The sequence below is a fragment of the Coturnix japonica genome, chromosome 5 (genome assembly GCF_001577835.2).
Source record: "Coturnix japonica isolate 7356 chromosome 5, Coturnix japonica 2.1, whole genome shotgun sequence".
NCBI classification, from domain to species: domain Eukaryota; kingdom Metazoa; phylum Chordata; class Aves; order Galliformes; family Phasianidae; genus Coturnix; species Coturnix japonica.
In genome coordinates, this window is record NC_029520.1 from 27413466 (window position 1) to 27435301 (window position 21836).

The following is a 21836-nucleotide window of genomic DNA, read 5'->3' on the forward strand; positions in this document are numbered from 1 at the left end:
TAATCACACTCAGTCTGAGATGTCCTGGACACACTCCAGCATTGCATATGGAATATAGAGTCCGTCTGTATGGGAATTATAAATGCAACATGCACAGAGTATGTTGGATTGATAGTGGCTGTGTGTAACATGTGTATCATGTACACATTCAGCAATAAAATCTCAATTTTTATACAGCTTCCTTTAGCTGCACTTTATCACAAAGACTTTTGTTTTCATTATTTATTTCTCATGTAGTTGTGGTCAAATTAGAGTTTTACTATGGACTTTGTATATTTGTATTAAAATAGGCTTCCTGGTGTAGATGTTATTAAAACCACATCACTCGTTTTATTCTGGCACTTCCTATTCTTTGTATTCTTATAGTGAAACTTTTTGAGGTACTGTGACTTTACATAATGTAAAGCATTATATATTTTAGTCTTTGCTAAAATGACTTTGCAAAAATAGACATTCTATGTGAACTGAAATTGAAATGTCTCTCATTATGAGGAAATCTGCTTAAAAATCAAGCAGCAGGTTATGTCAGAAATTTAGAGGTTTAGGAAGGGACCTACAGTGACCATCTAGTCCAGCTGCTGGATCTTTTCAGGTCTAACCAAAAGATACAGCATGCTATTAAGGGCATCATACAAATGCCTTTTGAACACTGACAGGTTTGGGGCATCAACCACCTCACTAGGAAGCCTGTTCCAGTGTTTTACAGTCTTACAGTAAAGTTTTCCCTGGTGCAACTGTGTGCTCTTCATTTATGTTCTATCACTGAGTAGTGGGGAAAAAAAATGTTGTCTCCCTCTCCATTTCCTCTCACCCAGCACAATCTCCATAGTTTTTCTGGGGGCTGAGGTTAGACTAACAGGTCTGTAGTTTCCTGCATCTTGTCTTATGCCCTTCTTGTAGGTCAGTGTAGCAATGGCTTCCAGTAACACAACACATAAAAAAAAAGTAAAAAAGAAATTTGACCTAAGGACCAGAATATTCTGCAGAAGTAGTTATCTATGGACATACAGTGGATTTTTGCTCATGTACGTTTCTAAAGGTCTCCATTTAAGTCTGACATTTCTGATCCAATGAGAATACCACAATATTGCTCCATCTGAAAGTTATGCTTATGATAGGAATCTATCTGTAAGGAAAAATGAAGCTACCTGATATGTGACCTAAGAGTCAGGTTCCTAGAGGTTTTCAGAGATGTTGGAGTTTGTTCCTGTCAGTATCACTTAGCAGTATAACGAGATACATGCCATATGGAAGAACTCTATTCCTTCAGATTTCCTTCTTAATCTTCATATCATGCAAGAGTTTTCTATTCAAAACTAAATTGTTTTATTTTGTTTTTCAGCCAACTCAAACTGTGATGCCAGGTCAGGTAATGCGAGTTACAACCGGTGCTCCAATCCCTTGTGGTGCTGATGCAGTGGTGCAAGTGGAAGATACAGAACTCATCAGGGAATCAGATGATGTGAGTCACAAGTTAAAACTCATTTTGCTTTTGGTTGCAGCAGCAGCATGTTGCTCATGGTGCAATCCTGTAAATATGAAAGGTAGTCCTGTAGATAGTCCTGTAGAAGACCTTTTCTGTTTATCTTAGAAGTTCAAGGAGTTTCACATCAGTTCCTAGTAGCAGTTCTGCTTTTTTAAACTACAGTAACACTACCACAGGCCTGCCTGTCCTGACCTTGATTTTTGGTTGTTATCTGGCAGCACTGAAAGTTTTGGGAGCATGTTTGAATGAAGAGCAAATACCTCTCAGAGTTCCATAGAATCATAGAATCATCAAGGTTGGAAAAGACCCCCAGGATCATCCAGTCCAACCATCCACCTCCTGTCTATATTTCCCATTAAACCTCATCCCTTGGTGCAATATCTAAATGTTTCTTGAACACTTCCATGCATTCCAGTGCCTAACCATTCTTTCAGAGAAGTAGTATTTCCTAAGGTTTGATCTGAATCTCCCCTGGTGCAACTTGAGGCCATTCCTTCTAGTTCTGTCACTAGTTGCTGCCATACCAGCAACGTCCACCTCTGACATCATGGTACTATAGCACTAATCATGTACACACAGTTCTCTTAACAAAGCAAAATGCCTTTTTGTGATGGAGCACAGGCGATGTCTGTAGTCCACTGTATCCCAGTTTGTCTTAGACTACCTAAATATTCTTCTCTTTCCATGTGTTTGGAGAACTCTTTCTGAAACATTACCTTCGCTTAGCCAGCTGTGATTTCAGGACACTGTTGTCATATTTGCCATCATCTGACAGTTTTACCAGCAAGTAGATGTCTCTTCTTTACACAAATTCCAAGTTCAGTTTTGGAATGAAATGTGTGCGTGGTTCTCTGCTCATATCAGCCTTTGGTCTGCTGCTGTTCTGACAAGCTGCTCCACTTCAGCATAGCTACATGCTAGCATTGCAGATGGAGCTGGCATGTAAGCACATGAATTCTAGCATTTACAGCTGAGGAAGACAGCAAAAACTGAAACATATTCTCATGCCTTCTTACTGTAAATACATAGATTTTTACATCTGATGAAGTCTGCAAGCTGTCTAGTTTGGCCTTCTTCCTAACACAGAATTTCTTCCTTCAGTCCTGCTGAGAGGTTTCAGATGTATATATGTAAACTGTATTTTCTTGTAAAATATGTCATTGACTTTATCACTTGTTAATAATTCCATTTCCTTATTGAACAAGTTTTGCTTGTGGCCATTACCCACCTTATCATGACAAGATTATCACACTGCCTAGCAGTATATATGATAACATGTTATTTCCTACTTCCTTCTTGGATGACTGTTATCCTAGATTCCACAGTTCATGAGTGTGTTCACTGAATGTGGTAATAGATTATATGGCTGAGTGCATAAACTCTGTATTTCACAGCAAATGGTCAGGCAACTTCACTGTCCTTTTCCTGCCTTTGAGTGTGAGGTAGAATCCTTCAATTTTTGCTTTTCCTTGGATATGCCTCTCTGCTAGTCCTGTAGTTCATACCAATTAGTTAACATGTTATTTTCATCTCCCTTTTTTATGCCTGGCTGGCTACATATTTGAAGAAGGCTTTTCTTTTTACTGTTAAGAGCTTCTTCAAGGCTGGGATCTAACTGAGATGAAATCTCTCACATCTGAGAAATATTCTTCTGAAAAGACAGAGTACTTTTAAAAGTGGCTCTTTGACCTCTAGTTGTGATAGCAGTACCTAAACACCATAGCAGGGATTCCCCAAATGGCTGTCACAGTCACAGGCCTGAAAGGAATAACATCTATTCAGCAGCAAGAAGAATTCTCATCAGCTTGCCAGTTGCACCATCACTGAGAAATTAGTCCTTGCAAGAACATTTCTAAACCCTTTTACTTAGAGTTTTTATGTCACCTCCTTGAAAAAAAGGAGGTTAAAATGATCGGTGAAACGAGAGATCCTGCACTGAGACTGAACAGCAGTGTGCTGTCTGTTAACAGCTATCAGAGTAAACCATTCATAGTTCAAAATATGTTAATTTACAGCACGAGAAATACTGCCTGATCCACACCAAATGTGAGATATTCTCAACATAATGCCATATCTTTTTCTAGTCCCCACTTCTAACAACCATGAATTATCTTGTATTTATAAAGCATTCTGGGACATTCATCAGCTCCACAAATAACAATCTCCACACATCACCCAGTTATCTACAGCCATACTTGCCACGATGCTTTCCAAACCTGGGATTGCTAAATTTCTCAAAAGCATTTTTTTTCCTTGTTTCGAGTAATACAGGGACCCTAAAGAGGACTTCTTCTATTAATCAAATGTATCAGTGGGACTTGTCTTGATTCCCTAGAAACTGCCTGGCTATTTTTAAAATGTTATCAAAGCTGTGGAAAACTCACATCTGACCAACGATCCCCAGAGTGCCATGAAAAATAAAATAATAATTGGACTAACTTTTCTTGCAGATTTTCATCACAAGCCTAAATGGTCTTTTACAGAGTCAGACAGAAATAAGGGAGATATAAGAGAGTGTAGCACAGCCAAAAATAGTCTTTCCTCTTAAACAAGAGGGACAAGTATTAAAAAAAAAACAACAGAATTTGTGATTTGTGTATGTTAGATGTACTGTGATGAAGTCAGAAATAAGAACTTTTCCAAGTTCATCAGTGCTGTCCTTCATTTCCTCGTTTTCAAGGGTTTAAATTTACCTATTTTCACAATATACAAACAGAATCATAGTTTGTAACAGCACATTACCCTTAACTTTGAATTTTTTCTTTAAAGCTCTGAGGCATTTGCTTTGAAGTCAGAAAATACAGTCCATATTACCTTTATGAAAAGAAGGCAAATCCAAGTGTCCAATACAACACTGTCTTCCCTGCAAGAAATAGTATTCTAAATGGCAATGACTCACCTTGTTTCCATCGCAATACTAGTGTCTGATTTATAAATTTGAGGAACTTGAAGTATGAAATACTGCCTCATAATGTAAAAATACAACAGCAGTGCCTGCTTAAGAACTTGTAGATTCAGTGCTGCTGACAAGCTGGCACAATCTTAAATTTGAGTATGTTTATCATAAAAGCATTTGCAGGTTTATGGATTAAATGTTAATGATATAGGTCACGTACCATTTATTGACATTGAATGAAACACTGAACCATTGAAATTATGGAAAAGTAAACAGAAATATTAAAGTAGGCATCAGGCTTTTCAGGATACTCTCCTGTTCACTGTAAATAAACATGATGAATAGGTCTCTTCCTGTTAAGTACAAAGCTTTCAAATAGAAGTTTCCACTACAAAGATCTTGAAACAGTTAGAGCTTGGATCAACTCCCTACCTTTTTGTGGATGTAGTGGCATTTTGACAGTCAAGTGCTCTTTCACAAATGCTATCTTTGGTATAAGGTTGGGTGAGAGGAAAGAAACCACGTGGTAGACCATATCAATAAAACACAGGACATTACAACATAAAGGTATATAAACACAGGGGTCATAGAAAAGGCAGGTAAAACTATGCATTCAGTGTTGGTCCTTCCCTGCTGAACTCGTCAAAGATGAACTTCTTATAAACTTCTGTAGCTTTAACACCTATTGTTGCGCAAATCAGGAAAACAGTGATACTTAAATCATAAGATCTCAGTGCAATGAGTACTGTGAGCTGCTTTGATATCTGAGATATCAAAACTGATTAATCTTGTTTGAATAATCCTGCTGTCCTTACACGATCTCCTTGTTTTTATAGGGCACTGAAGAGTTAGAAGTTCGAATCCTGGTACAAGCTCGACCAGGCCAAGATATCAGGTCTGTAAACAGCCTGTTTCATAAACAGTAAAATATCTGTAGGGAAAGAAGGGACAGTGGTGATTGATTTTTACAGTCATTGTTTAGCCTTAAGTACTACTGACATTTTGACAATCTCACTAATGATCATCCTTTAACATTTCTCACCTGAATCCAGACCAGTCAAGGAAAGATGCTTTCAGTCTCATTCTGTTTCTCATTTTGTCTATGCTATTATTTTCAGACCTATAGGACATGACATTAAAAGAGGTGAATGTGTGCTGGCTAAAGGAACTCACATGGGTCCATCTGAGATTGGTCTCTTAGCCACTGTTGGAGTAACTGAAGTAGAAGTTAACAAGTTTCCAGTGGTTGCAGTCATGTCAACAGGGAATGAGGTAAGAAAAATAACTTCAGAATCAAGGTCTGAATAATTCTTACCTTCAGCAGAAGAGGAATACTGTTTTGGATAATGATTTCCACAGTATTTCCAAGTAGACCGGCTTTTTGTGCTATTGTAACTCATGCTGACACAACTCAGCTCATGCCGACATAAAGTATGAAGCCTGTTGTGTTTCCTTCCCCACAGGATCATAGGTTCTTGCTCTCTCACAAATCTCCCACACTCCATTTGCCAAAATTTTGGTAATGCATCCAGCCCTGTGCCAGCTGCTTTATTCTTGCCAACCAGGGAGGAGAACCTGTGGGGTACTAAGGGTGCCAATTTATACTGCCAGTCATGACTGGAAGAGTAATTTCTTTTAAGCAGCACTCCTCTGTAGCTGTTGTGTAACTAGCAGGTAACTTGAATGATACTGCAAATGCCCTTCTGCAGTATTGTATCTTAATATTTTCATTATTTGTAGCCCATTGTAGCTGAAGTTCAGACAAACTCTACTAGCCAAAGCATCAAAACGCAACCATTCTCCACTTTTGTTTATTCTCTACCTTACTATCTAACATTATTACTGATACATTTTTATTATTTACCTCCTGTCAATATTATATTGTCCACCCTATGTTCTACAAAAGAATTCCTAATGTATGTAAAATGCATGTTTACATATGTGTGTTTTCTAGTAGAACTTCCAAAATACTCATATAAGAACAAAGCTGTAGTTTCTGTCTATTTTCCAGTGCAATTTGGATTACATCTTCATTATACAGTAGAAGATGAACTTCAGATTTTCTTTTAATATTTTTGAATCTGGATAACAACATTACTGAGGTTCCTGTAAAACCATTTAAGTACAAGGAATAACTTGGACACTTAAAGTTGTTTTTATATATACTGTTTGAGGTTAGAAGATGAGTAACCATAAGGAGAAAGCAAGTTTTGCAGCCGTGGACCAATAGAAACTGACTAAGCAAAATGGAGAATTGCACTTTATAAGGAAATTAAATATCTTATTAATTTAAATTCACTAAATCACTTTTCACACATATTTTATTACATCTGTCTGACAATGTCCTGTACAGTCTGAGGAAGGAAATTCTCATTCATTTGAAGAAACAATGCTCTGAGGAGACTGACTAATAGTATTCCTGGTTTTATAGCTACTGAATCCCGAAGATGATCTCTTGCCGGGAAAGATTCGAGACAGTAACCGCTCAACTCTCCTAGCTACTATCCAAGAACATGGCTATCCAACAATCAACTTGGGAATTGTGGGAGATAAGTAAGTACACTGTGTTAGTAAGGATGTCACTTTGTATTCATGTGGTTCACTTTATGGCATCTGTGGAGAAAAAATATACTGTCACTCATTTTAAGTATCACTGAGTTGCGTCAGAACATATCTTAGAGGAGACATTTTACTATTTTCATTAAGTAATATTAATAATAATAATCTGATAAATTTTTATTGGATGTCATTGATCTTATTTTGCCTTTCATTTGTTGAAATATCTATTACAGCTGCAGATTAATTTTATTGCTGCAGTGTCATCATGAGCACTGTATCTAGAACTTGTGAAAAACCACCTCTGTGGAGACATTTCTACAGGAACTACAATTTTTTTTCTGATCCAATAACATGAGAAAGAAGATTTCTCTCAATGTTTATTTTCCAGGCCAAAATTAATTTAAGGAATATTTTTTTGTCCAATTTTGAGACTTATTAGCTTACTCCTGAACATTTCCATACATATGTCAAAGTATTTAAGAGAGTCACTCTTATTTTTCCTCCTTTGCTGGTCTCTTTGTTTTGATTGCCATAGAGTAGTACCCTGTGATTAACCTTTCTGTTCATCTGACAGTGATTGCACCTTGTTTCTCACTGATAGTAAAGTCATATCTTCTGTTACAGTTGTAGAGTAAGTGATTGAAGTGTTCAGTCTTTTGTTCTTCGCAAGACTGTGCAGTGCCTGTCATCCATGGCTTGGGTTTCTCTTCATAACCTATTTCCTCAATTTGTTGAGCCTTTAAGGCTTTGAACTGGCTTTCTTGTTTCTCTTTTGTGGTATTAAACCCAAACCAGCAGAACTGGGAGTTGTTCAAGTTCATCTCCACTTGCAGAAATAGGTTATTTCTTGTGTATGATTAGAACTAAGACTAGATCAGAAAAAAAAAAAAACTGAATCTCAGCACCCGCGCCTCACCTTCACTGATAAAGAATTCCCAGTCAGGGAGACAAAGTTACTGCCAGGGAGCTGCTTTTTTCAAAACCAGACTTCCCTAAAGCACATCATTAGCTTAACAAGAAGTATATGAATGGGCTACGCAGCGTGTGATTTTATGAAATCTGAACCAACATAAATGATGGGAAATGCAGTTTTATTTGAAGTCTTTGTATACAAAATGTGACACAACAACTGCAGTGATTCTTGTTATCTTAGGGGAAGCAAACCCTTCTGGGTCCTACCTCTGCATCCAAACAACACTTGTTTCTCTGGCCTGACAGAACTCAGCAATACCTTTGACACAGTCACTCACAACATCTTTCTCTACAAGTTGGAAAGATATGAATTTGATGGGTGGACCATTCAGTGAATGAGGAACAGGTTGCAAGATCATACCCAGAGAGTGGTGGTCAATGGCTCAGTGTCCAGATGGAGGTCAGTGATGAGTGGTGTCTCTCAGGGGTCAGTACTGGGACTGATGCTCTTTAATATCTTCATCAATGACATCAACAGTGAGATCAAGAGTACCTTCAGCAAGTTTGCAGATGACAATAAGCTGTGTGGTATGGTAACATGCCCGAGAGGTGGGATGCCATTTGAAGAGACCTAGATAAGCTTGAGCAGTGAGGCCAGGAGAAGTTCATGAAGTTGAACCAAGGTATTGCAGCTAGGTCATGGCAACCCCCGTTATCAGTACAAGCTGGGAGATGAAAGGATTGAACATAACCCTGCTGAAAAGGACCTGGGAGTTGTGGTGGATGGCAAGCTGGACATGAGCTAGCAATGCGCCCACCTGCACCCAAGAAGCCAGCCATATCCTGGGCTGCATGGCCAGCAGGTCAAGGGAGGTGATCCTGTCCCTCTACTGTGGGCAGTAAAAACCTCGTCTGGAGTACTGTGCTGTTAGAGCACATCCAGAGGGGGGCCACAGAAATGATCCAAGGGATCAAACACCTCCCTATGAGGACAGGCTGAGGGAGCTGCTGTTCAGCCTGGAGAAGAGAAGGCTCTGGGCGGACCTGGTAGAGGCCTTTCAGTATCTAAATCAAATTTGCTGGGAGGTCAGTACTTTCAGATGTAAAGTATAACATAGAGTCATTGTGCAAAACTGTAGCCTTTTACATAATTACTTTCAAGAATTTTTTCAATAACCTCCTAGTTCATGAATCTGTGGAAATTCATGGGCATGGAATGTGCATAAAGATAATTAATTTTGAAAGTTCTCAGTGATAAGTACAGTTTTAGTGATGTAAGAGCCAAGTATGTGTGTTTTGTTTTTTAATTTTCTAGCATAAATACATGTTGTAATCCCTTTTTTAACTTGTTGGATGTGAGTTGAAAAGCAGCAAACATACGCATGTGTCAAAGGCAGACGAGTGCTGCAGTTTTGCTTTCAGTTATGAGAGAGATTGATGCTTCTGAATTCTCCCTAATAAAATCTCTGTGTCTTGAGATAGTGTTATCTTGGCCCTGTGGAGAAGGACTTGGGGGTCCTGGTGGATGTGAAGCTGGATGTGAGCCAGCAGTATGCGCATGCAGCCTGGAAGGCCAACTATATTCTGAGCTGCATTAAAAAGAGGGGGGCTAGTAGGGATAGGGAAGTGACTGTCCCCCTCCACTCAGCTCTTGTGAGGTCCCATCTGCAGTACTGCGTCCAGGGCTGGGGCCCCCAGCACAACAATGTTGAGCTCTTGGAATGAGTCCAGAGGAGGGCCACTAAGATGATCAGAGGGCTGGAGCACCACTGCTATGAAGAAAAGTTGAGGGAGCTGGGCTTGTTCAGCTTGGAGAAGAGAAAGCTCTAGGGAGACCTCATTGTGGTCTTCCAGTACTTGAAGGGGGCATATAAACAGGAGGAGGAACAACTGCTGGTGATTCTGTGATTCTGTTTATGTGGGTGGATAGTCATAGGACAAGGGGGAATGGTTTTAAACTGAGACAGGGGAAGGTTAGGGTAGATATTAGGAAGAAGTTTTTCACACAGAGGGTGGTGATGCACTGGAACAGGTTACCCAAGGAGGTTGTGGATGCCCATCCCTGGTGGCATTCAAGACCAGGCTGGATGTGGCTATGGGCAGAGCCTGGTCTAGTGGTTGGCAACCCTGGCCATGGCAGAGGGTTGAAACTAGATGATCTTTTAGGTCCTTTTCAACCCAGGCCATTCTATGAATCTATGAAAGGTAATAAGAGATTCTTTTTAAGCTTTCAGTTTTATGCTTGGAGGGTCATTTCTGCAGAGATAGTCATTTTTTGTTCAGAGAATAGAAGTAGTGACCCTCCAATTTTAGAGTGATTTAGTCATTTGTAGTAAGTTTTGAAAGAAGAATTTGTTAGTGTTGACTCTCTGAAGAATCATCACCACCTGATATAAGGACCCTACAAGTCTTTCGCCTTTCTCATTCCACCAAACCTAGTTCATAAACTTACATTAAAACGCATCTGCAGTCAAATGGAAAATCTGATTACATGAATAAGTTTGATAACCAGTATAATGTTATTTTATTAAATAGTGAAGTTACTGAGAAAGTGATGTCTGTGTGGATATTTCAGCATATATCTTTTTGACTAGCACGACTGCTTTGATGGAGTATCGTAACACTTGAAAAACGCAAGAGACTTACCAAAGAGATTTTATAAAGGATACAGTTTTGATTTTTTGGTTAGCATGTCTGTGGAAAAGATGAACAAGCTTTTAGTGTCCTTCAAATGGTTTACTGGAGTTAAGCCATAGATTATGTGTTTGTGTGTGCTCATGTATATGTGCAGTTTAATTTGTACATATTTACATATGTAACTAGAGAGTGAAAAAGAGGAAGACACTGTGCCTGCTGTACCTACAGAACAGATGTGGTAAAAACACTGCCAAACTATAAACTTCCCCAGAAGGGAAAATTAAAAACTTGTAATACTTCCTTCAAAGTCCTCACTGTTATGTATTTCCCCCATTCTCATATTTCATGGTTGGGACTTATATTTTTAGCTCTTTATTCTACTTCTTTTTGCTTATACATTTTACACTGGGTAATTTTTTACATTTTACAGGGAGCAGAACTTCCTGTACACGTAAGCAGTGACTGAAGCTAATAGGAAGCACATTAGAGTATTATTATTGCCATAACAGGTCAATTTTCTAGCAATGTTGGAAATTCTGTCATATAAAAGAAGCTAGTACTTAAGCATGAGAATTGTTTTGCAAAGATAAAGTTAGAAGTAAGTATTTCTGTGTGTCATTTCAGCATATGAATCACTCAGAAATTTAAGAAAACAGCACATCCAGCTGAGGTGTGAACAAAGTGACAGCTGCTTCAAAACTCAACACTGTGATACATACAAACACATTCCAGCAGGAAATGTGAAAGGATGGAGGAGCGTGGCTCCTCTGCAGGTGGCTGCAGAATAGTTATGTTCAGTGTTAAAATGTCTTTCCATCTTAATCATATGTTGTTATGCTTCAAACTGGCCACTCGAGTCGCACTTCCATATTTTGTATATTCAATTGAAACCAGTATGTTTTAAGTGTTAACCATTTTAACAGTTCCTGAGCTTGTCATTGTTTCCATTCCCATAAATTGTCTATAGGAGTCAGTATTTAAAACTGAAAACACAAGTCCAAAAGACACAGATAATACCTGCAGTTAAAATCGTAATTGCAACATAGCTGAAGCTATGTTATATAGCTGAAGCTGTCTGAAAGCCATTTTCTCTATCAGTGGTCTTAATACATAAAAACCAAGCTGTCTGAAGAACGCAAATCTTTGAGGTTGAAATGGAAGATAATCACACAGGACTACTCCAAAAGCAAAAAATATATGCAAAGTCAAAGAAGGGAGAACCCTTCTGATGATGTTTTCGTTTGCTGCCGTGCCTTGCGTCTTTGTCTGAATCACAGAAAAACTTGCTAAAAATTACAGAAGATACTGATCAGCTGACCAGTTAAAACTGACACTCTAATGTTCTTTTGTCTGTTGTCTCATGTAGGAAGACCGGGTTAAAAAAAAAGGCTTCTAATTTCATTTCCTCTGCTTATAGCTTCTGAAATTATTTGGTTCTGTGGAAGCTATTGATAAAAACAAGTGTTCATCTCAGCTCTGAGCTGCAGAGCTCTACTAACCCAATGATCAGGATATTTTTGTGTCTACCGCCTTCATTTCTGGTCTTCTTTGTGTTCACTGTTCATTTAAAACTGTGATGTTTAACCACTGTAAAACCTGCTATAGAGCGGGCCTCTAATTTAGAAAGCCATCTGCCATTTTGCCAGTTTTCTTTCAATGAGAGACTCATTTTACTGAATTTCCCAAAGAATTTTTATGACATTTGTAATGAATTCAGTTTCCTCATATGTTTTTACTTTTGAGTTCCTTTTTCCCTTCTCTGCATTCTTTTCTCTGTTTTTGAATTTGCTTATCATCTTTTCTCAGAGACACATTAATAACATTAGCTGCTTCCAGCCACATTTTCATTTATGAGCTTGTGATTGCACAATGGAAATAGCAAGAAAATCTTTCTTCGGAAGAGAAATAATAGGAAATTCACTTTATCTGCTCAGTTGCTTTGGAAACTAATAAGAACAATTATAAAATCAGCAGTGTTTTTTATGTTGTGTGTTAAGTTGGCATATGAGAGCTCGTCTACATTAGAAGTGACTGTTTTCTCATTTATATACCTCTCTTTTTGTGACATATTAGATGACACAGAGCTCCTAAGTGACAGGTAAACTCCTTAAAAATCACCTTTCTTGTTCTGATATTCCTATTGTCTATATTGTATACATATATAATATTCCAAAATACAGTCTTTGAAAGAGTGTCTTCATGTTTTGGTAGGGAACTAAGACCTGACTCATTCAAGAATGTACTCTGAGTCTGCTTGAATTTTGTATCTGTCATCCATAAAGAGGTTTAAGTCTTTACTAGTTGTGTGGGTTGCATGTAATTACCCGCATCATAATTCAGGTGGAACATCTGGAGTCAGGGGGAGAAGAGAGGGAAACTGCTCTAAAATTTTGCATGCAGTATTGAGTTGACATATATCATTATATCAGTTAGAATATGAGTTATACGCAGAATTAATTCAGACACAGTATCCTAGCCTCTTCCCTGCAACAGTTTAATGTCCTTCTTGGGTACAGTCAAATACACGTTGAACCGAAGTTCAAATGTTATAATTCTTCGTTTGATTTAACAAAGGACTGCAAGGAAACTGTTATTGAAAAGGAAGTAAGTCATGTATTGTTTTGTTTTGTTTTTGCTGAATTGGCTTGAGTTCTAGATCTGCTCAAATGATGTTATGAAGTGTGGTCATAGCCTAATGAATCTGAGGATGCTAACTAGTGGTTTGAAGATAGTTCAGAGAGCAAGGTCCATTCTTTCATCTGTTGAAAGAATATTTTGTTTTTCAAGCATAAACATTCAATATCTTTCACAGATCTCAGTAATCAGTAGGGCAAACCTCAGATACTTTGTCACGTTTAACAAGTAATCTCATCTAATTCACATATTGGAATCTGGAAGCACAAAGAAGCATCTGAACCAAACCATAAGTGAAAAAAGAACTTCATAAAGTGGGCATTGTGAGCCCAGGGAATCTTCATTACTGGTAGGAAACCACATAATGTGACACAAAGCGAAATTTACACTGTAGAAGTGACTAGTGCTAGGCTAATGCAAAACTGTGTGGTTCTTATAATTGTCCACAACAGGGTCCTGAGCTTCTTTCTGAATTAGCTTTTCTAGAGTCACAAGCCAATAGTAGAACATGACGCTGGACAGCAAATAGATAAAGAGGACAAAATACAGTGGAAGTCCTCCTATATTTGCAGTTTAAAGAGTTTGGAACTGTATTTATTGGAGAAAAATAAAACCATTTGTAATTCACTGTGTCACTTGGGCACATCTATAGTGTCAGCTGACCTTCTTGTAGAAGATCATTGTGACAACTTGAGTATTATTTAGATTTCGCAACTTGCCAAAAAAATTTCTTGATGTTTGAAACTGCTCTCCATAATGGTTAAAGCAAAAGCTGGGATTGCCTATGAAAATCTTTTGTATATCACTTCCTGAGACACAGTGACCCTACGAAAGACTGACTTTGTTCTCTGACAGTGAATAGATGAACAGTTGCTGAACTGAAGCCATTTCAGAAAGTGGCTAACTTAGGAAATCTGACAGAAAGAGACTCACAACTAAACTTATAACCTGAATGCTTTTAATATTCTTCCATTACTGCCAAACAACTTTAGTAAGCATCTGATCCAACAGACTGTTTCTGTGATGACCTATGAGGAGAAACCAGGCATGAGTTTACAAAGGTGAAAAAGAGGATTTCAGATTCCATGTTAATAATGTCAGTCTGTATCCTTAACAGTATAACATAGCACAATCATATTGGCCCAGCTCTGTCCTCACATCCATCCGTCAGACAGGATCTTTGTGTACACGGATGTTATTTTGAAACGACAAACTGCAGCTTCTATGTGCCGGATCAGCTGAGCCTGAGATGGGGTCTGGGGAAATTTTTAAGGCTTCAGACTGCTGAAAAGAAGAAAGGGCTCAGGAGCTGCACAATGACTTTTCATCACTGAGTCCATTTCAACGCTGAACATTCTGTTTTTGTTTTTTAGTCCTGACATACATAAATCGTCATGTCAATTTTATTTGTTTTTACATCTTACATGTAATTGTCTAATATTTTGAGACAATTAGAGAAATATCAAAGTCCTTTACATCCTAGAGAATATAAAAGTACTTGTCCATTATCCAAAGAGTATAGAACATGCATTTCAGGTACCTAAAAATGATTTCTTCCCAGTGAAACTGACTTGGAAAAGGTATATGTAAAAGGAAATGCTGATTTCGTAAGGATAGAAATTCATATCAAAACATTAATTGTTTTAAATGAAGCCCTAACTAAATTTTTTGAAAGTCCTGTAACTTTTTCAATTTTTGATATTTTTTTCTAATCCTGCCACATGGAGCAGAGTAGCTGGATACACAGCTTCTCATTAATGAAGTGGCATCCCTACTGACTGTGAAAATGTAAAAATAGGATAAATTAAAGCCCTTTTTCCTTTGTAGTCAAGAAAATGACATTTAATATGCCCTGAGACCATTTTCCAGAATAGGAGGCCAGAAAGCTCTCTGCATTCATATTTAATATACTACAAAGTGCTATAAATTTCTATTTGCCCCTAATTTTCTTTACCCTATTTTCCATTTTAAGCAGGTTCGAGTAAAATATTTTAACAGGGCCCTTCTCCCATTATCTACAGTTCTCCTTCCTAAATGTCAGGCTCTTTAATGCTTTATTTTGTTTTGCCTGGAAGTCAAGAGTAAAGAAGTTCCTCCATAGCTTCTGCAAGGAAAGATGAACTACAGTGTTGGTGTACCCAGAAGACTAACTTTTCTGTAACTTCACTCTTCATCCATGTGAGAGGCCTGTCTAAACTATCACAGATCTGTGGTCCCTTATAACCCTTCCACTGTGTTGGCTGGCCATCACAGGGATGAAGTATTTCCTGTGCTTGTTTTGAGTATTCAGAACTACCAAGGGGGACACAGCTGGGCAGAGAGCATTACTTTCACCCCAGGAGCCTCTCCCCTTCCCAGGCTCTTTATTATACCCCTTCTGCTTCCTTTACCCTCAGGAAGCCAGATGTTTTTAAAGAAGAAGGGACACAGAGCTTCCAGAACACTGCGGAGAAAGGCCTACCAGATTGGTGAGCACCGTTTTTAAAACACTTGGGATGTGGAGGCACATGCATGCTCACAGGCAGGCTCGACTAGGTGTCTGTCAGTGCAGAGAGTTGAGCACAGATTTTACCAATGATTGCCATAGAGGAACAAGTGCTATTTTATTCCATACGTGACATGTTTTTGCACCGGTGCATCCATGGCTCCACAATGCTGATAGAATTGAATTTCTGTTAATAGCAAGAATGTTTATATTACCCATCAGTAGTAGGAGACACCTTTATTCTTCAGAACAGAGCAAATTAGGAATAAAACGGCTTGCAGTAGTGGAGTACAACTCTAGAGAAGTCACTGTTATGACTCTTCATTACTTATTTTTCTGCATGCTTATTTTTCCATTACCATGCTGATCATCTCTAGGGCAGGCTAACTGGAATGTCTGAGAAATTTCTAAACTGTGCACTATAAAGTTAAATACTAGGTCATATTAAGGGACTGATTTAATAATACTCATTAATTTACAGAATGTTATCTCCTATCACAGATAAGCCAAACGGAGGGTAAACCATCTGTAGTTTTCTCCATTAACAATAATTTAAAAATAGTTTCTATGGTTTGATTCATGTAGGAATTAAAAATGGGCAGAAAAGTAATGAAAAGCCTATTAAAGGCTAATAACTGAAAATTTCAGGCATGTGAGGATTCTCACGGAGGTTAATTATCCGTTTTTTTAAAAGAAAACATATTAACATTTGCTTTGCATACTGTAAAAACAAGTTTCTGTACTCATTACTGAATCAATCTGTCATAGCCTTAGCCTTCAAAAGACTTGTTCTTGTTTAGCAATTGGTTGGTTGTGCGGAAACCATATTGTTGTAGATCTAGATCTTCCTCACTAAATGGTCTGTAGTGAACAGCTCACTAGCATCTTGTGCTGTATTCTGCATCCCAAAAACTTGACTGCAATTAGCTTACAAGCACCTGTAGCCTTAGAACATGTTAATTTAATGTGTCAAACATGTCTGCCCTTATCAGAAGTGGCTTGGAATCTGGAATCTAACAGTAGCTGGTAAACCAGAAATTCCTTATACAATTCTGATCACATATCATTACTAACAGCCTATTTAAAGGGCACATACTAAATGAGCCCATAAAGTAAAGCCTTGCTAACAAAAAAAATGCTCCTGTTTCTGAAGCAGGAGAAAATACTGTGGGCTTTCTCTTACATGAAAATCATCTTTGTGCTTGAATGAATGTGGCCAAGTACTACAGATACAAAATGAAGTTGTAGTTTCTTCTGTTGATTAACAGCTGTCAAAAGAAAATAGTTTGTGTGAAACAAGATAAGTCTTTCTTCTGCTTCTTCTTTCCACTTAGATCTAATAAGCTATATTTTACTTGTCTTTTAGAACTTGTATGTTTTAGTGTACAAACATAACTGTCATACTTCATACGACATTTCTTTGGAGAAAAAAAAAGTATTTGTTTTAAGATACAGCTGATGTCAAGGAAAACTTTTGAAAGGCCCTATTCTGTTGTCTCTGGCCTATGGATTCAGGGTCACTTAAAGACAGACATTTTTCCACATGACTAAGTTATGATTCTTTAAAGGCAGTGCTTTTCATGGAAAACCTTCATTTTGAGGCACTGCCTTTAGAAGCTGCTTTTCTACCTATAGAAATAGAGTCGTGCTTACTGTAATTCCAAGGCAATTATTCTGATTTACAGTGAGGATTAATTTAGCTCTTATACTCTTAAAATTGCAGCTAAATCAAAATGATAATAAGGTAAGAAATTCCGTGATAGCTATGCCACGACACCATGTGTCAGGTTTGTCTGCATATGTCCCATATTTAATGACTGCTCTGAGAGAGAAATAACTGCAAAACTGTATTCAGAGACACCAGTGAATAACTACAGTCATATCTACTGATGAGCAATGTCTTTGACATTTGTTATTGTATTGTGCAATGTAATCTCCAGTCACATTATTTCAGCCTGACTAAATTGCTGAATATTTTCCACTCTAAAAGTAAAAACTTGTCAGTGAATCCATATAGACTAAGAAAGAAGATAAAATAGAAGTTACTATCTTTAGTATTGAAATCCCATTCAACTTCACAGAAAATTTAGTGAATTTCTGGTAAGTATTGGAATTGAAGCTCTACAGCAAATAAAATAGCAAGGAATAGTTTATTAATTAATAGAAACCAGCAGTTCTCAGACTCTTTCTTAACACACTACTCCAGACTTAGAGTGAATACTGGTATAGCTTTGAACACCTAAGCATCATGTTTTTGTCTTCTGACACTGAGGAAATAAATATCCAGAAAGAGTTGCCCTAAAACAAATGGAATCCTTTAACATTTTATTTTACTCCAAGACAGCATTCTACTAGCAGCAGCACCAAAGTGCTCACTGGCAAGTACAGTGGTATGGCACCTGAAAACCAGCTCCTACTGTCAATAATTCGTTCCTTTCAGTCTTAATGAAAAATATCACTGTAGTTCAAAAGTGTTTGCTGATGAATATACACAAGCAGCAGACAAATATCATACAGATATTACATCAATAATGTAATGCTTTCATGTAGGAATGTGCTTCACAGTGCATAAGCACCTGACTTCTACAATATGGGACCTTTTTCTGTTACCATCCCCACTCCTATCTCTAACATCTTGGCTCTTTTGTCATTCCATCATATATGTGACTGGGAGCCTTCTGAAACAGTCCACAAAAGCAATGGAGTAAAGTATGTTGTCATCCAGATACATTAAGGCATTAGACAGATCTTATGGTAACTTCAATAAAATAGTTGAACACTTCTAATCAAAGTCTTTTTGAGTTCATAAATGTTAACATGAAAAAGATTATTCTGGGAAATAGAATTCTTATTTACAGCAGCATCAATTAGAGGAACAGTAAAAAGTAATAAAGGTTATTTTATGTTGCTGTCAAATAATAAAACTTTCATAGTCATGTTAAACAAGCCACTATGGTAATGATTCCAGCTTTCCTAACAAGTTGGCCTGTATTCTTAGGAGGAACATTTTGCATCTGCCCAAAGTGTTCCAGAGAAATACCACAGAAGGGAGAAGGAAGAAATGTTACGAGAATATGATGGAATACAGTAGAAAATTTTGAAACAAATACAGTTCAAGAAGAGTTCCCATATGTTCTTAGATACATCATCAAAGTTGGATCAGCTTCTACTTTGGAAAGCCATACTAGTCAAAACACAGAATTCTTGTTACAATCAAAATATACTCTACAGAAGTTGGCTTTAGCTGGCTAAGCCTAATATGCCATCTATTCACTGTTCTGCATCCTGCAAATTACTGGTATGTAAAATATTCTCAGCCATGAGGTGAGAAGTGGGCAACAGATTTTGTCTTTATGCCCGGCTGCATCCATCTGTTCATTTTGAAATCTGTCACCTCAAGTGAATGAGTGCAAGAAGAAAAATGAGTTAATCATAAAGAATCAAATCTATATTCTGTGTTTCCTCAAACAGAAATGACATTGAACTTGATGAGATCTCCGAGTACAATAAGAACTCCCGTCTTTTTTCATTTGTTAAATTCTTTGTTGTTTTGGAGGTGTTTCTGATATGAAAGTAGAAACTTTATTAGGATCTTTGCACACAAAAATAATTTCTAGCAGTTCTTGTATCGTTGTTAAATAATTTCATTTTCTCAGAGTTCTGATTAACAGAAAAGAGACCTCGAGATGCAAAACAAGCCTCTGTTTCACATGGACATGACCAAAATGTGTTAAACTGTGGTACCTGCAGATGGCACGTGGACTTTTGAAGTTTGTGGTCAGCTGCTATAGGGGGGCAGTTGATCTGCTTTCATCTTCAGCGTGATTGGTGTAGAGCCACTGCCCACACTTCTGCTTTCACTCAGTGTGCAGAAATCTCTAGGTCCTCTGCATCTGTGAGGAGTCATGTTTAAAGGGGTGATTATTTCATCACATTATTGAAATGTAAAAGATGCTTTCAAATGAAGTAAAACAGTAGGAAATAATAATTAAAAAAAGCTCTGCCTTAGTAATCACAATAAAACACTTCTGCATGCATCATGGTGCATTATGGTGCATGCATCTTTTTGCATGTCCACTCAATATATTTATGAAGCACCGTGTTTTAAGGTTGCATGCATCAATTTAGCAAGTAGACTTTCCCAAATGATCTGGATTTATAAAAGCCTGGGCTGATGTACGGAAGAGTATGACTATCAAAAGTATTTCTATTAATCATCCAAATATAATAGCTGTATATAGCAAAGTACAAGGACTGGAAATGACTGTCAGATAATAAGATTGTTTTGAAAGAATGAAATTACTGTGCTGAGATCTTGGTGGAAATGGTCCTGGAAATCAGCAGTGAACTACAGATTCTCCACTGTCACAGTGGCTTGCTAAGTCAGTTCTAAGTAAACGCCCTGATTCAGTTTTGCAGGGTTCATACATTTGCAGCGGAATGGTAGGTGATGCAGCTCACAATTTCTTTCTAATTTGTTTTCTAAATTAAATGATAAAATTGAACAGTTTAATTGCACTTATCTCAAGCTGCTGATGTTAAGGGTTGTGTCACAAGAAGAGGTTAACAGATTTACAATTAATGACAATGAAGTGCAAGAATGGGATCAACAGAAATGAATTAACGGCATAGATTTTATTTGATAGAGAAAATTATACTCTAATGTAGGATACTTCAGAATGGCACTTGGTCTAGACTGTACAGTAGTTATTTTCGGATAGAAAGGAAGAAAATCTTGTATCTGGTTGATGTCTTTTTTAATGAGGCTTGTATCATTGTCTTGTTGAAGCTCTTAAGCTCCCGTGTATCTTTTCAATTCAGTGACAGCTCAGTAACCAAGTGCTGCACAACAGTTTTCTGCAAACTGGCTTTGATAATCAGAATTTGTTACGAACATAGAAAGTGTTCCTATTCTGGTACACCACTAGCCTCCAAAAGGTCTCTTCAAATTAATGCAACCAAGTGGCATGTCAGCTGTAACGTCATGTATATACTTACCAGATTCTACGCGTACTGCTGCCACTATAACAGATACCCTCCATCTGATTTCCAGGTTGTACTATTCATTCTGTTATATAAAACTGAATAAGAGGGCAGGAAATTGGGATGGTAAAATAGAAGGTCTGGTTTTCAACTGACACAATTAGCGGAAAGTATTAAGATATATTTAATAGTACATGGGCTTTTTATGTAAATCTTTATGTCTGCAGTTTCAAAAATGTGTGTATGAGGGCTGCTCTGAAAGTAATGCCTCCTATGTTATGATGTTGGCCCACTATGTCAGAGGTGGGTGTTGGTGATATGGCAGTAGAGGTTGAAATTTCCCACCAGTAATCTGTTACATTTTGTTGCTGTGAAACAGGTGGCAGCAGAGGGGCAGTCTGACCAAATGGTGTCTGATACTGAAGTGTGGATGAGGCAAAGGTGTTGCATTGAACTCCTCCATCTGGAAAAACATGGTACCCATTGACATTCATTGAAGCTTGCAGAACATCTATGGAGACCAAACAGTGGATGTGAGCACAGTTAGATAAGCTGCATTCTGGATGGCCATGCAGGTTTTTATGAGAGCAGCATGCAGGCTCTTGTTTATTGCTGCCAAACGTGCATAGGTAATGGTGGTTGCTGTTAAAAAGTAGTATTTTGTAGCTGAGAATTTGCTCTATCAAGTATTGTTATTGTAATCTTTGTATCTTCAAAGTTTCCATGAAAATAAATAGGAGGCATTACTTTCAGAGCAACCTACACACAGTACGTACTTACTTGTGCAGACACAGTCTGCTCTAAATGGAGATTTCTTCCTTTTTTGAGAGACAGTTTGGAGTTGCAGTTACTTACCTATGTGAATATTTTCATAAACTGCATGTCATCCTTATAGAACAGTTTTCTTCATTGTATTTACAGAAAGTGCTGGGGTGTAACCTGAAGCATACAGGGTGTAGTTTCTTTAATCAGTTCCATTGCGTTAGAGAAGCGCACACTCTTCTCTTGCACAATGTCACCCCGACTTTGAGAATCACCAAATGAAACAGAAGAATTTTGCCATCTGGAAATGAGACTTCCCATCAAATCTCCTTTACACTGATTAAGGCATTCACCATTATATTTGAGCACCTGTTACAGTACTATCCACAGGGAAAAAAATAATAATACAAGAATAGCACTTTCAGAAGACATTTTTTAAGGATTTATTGTATTAAATTACACCATTTGTCTAGGTAATTCAT

The 21836-nt window shown here is 37.7% G+C and overlaps 1 protein-coding gene and 1 long non-coding RNA gene across 28 annotated transcripts in view; one reads left to right on the forward strand and one right to left on the reverse strand.

The window, feature by feature from the left end:
- Nucleotides 1–21836, forward strand: part of GPHN (gephyrin) — a 242589-nt gene that overhangs the window by 210437 nt on the left and 10316 nt on the right. For 14 of the 27 annotated variants that reach the window (XM_015864840.1, XM_015864844.1, XM_015864849.1 and 11 more), the window contains 5 exons: nucleotides 1343–1462; nucleotides 5219–5277; nucleotides 5501–5654; nucleotides 6814–6935; nucleotides 15521–15592. In XM_015864840.1, the coding sequence (XP_015720326.1) occupies nucleotides 1343–1462; nucleotides 5219–5277; nucleotides 5501–5654; nucleotides 6814–6935; nucleotides 15521–15592 (527 nt within the window). The remainder of the gene's footprint in view (nucleotides 1–1342; nucleotides 1463–5218; nucleotides 5278–5500; nucleotides 5655–6813; nucleotides 6936–15520; nucleotides 15593–21836) is intronic. The other 13 variants (XM_015864845.2, XM_032444763.1, XM_015864855.2 and 10 more) reach the window with 1 other exon arrangement.
- On the reverse strand, nucleotides 1447–20866 carry LOC116653463. The gene is made up of 3 exons (XR_004307317.1): nucleotides 20608–20866; nucleotides 19354–19502; nucleotides 1447–1529 (listed from the first exon to the last, which is right to left on the reverse strand). It is a non-coding gene; the product is annotated as an uncharacterized LOC116653463 (long non-coding RNA).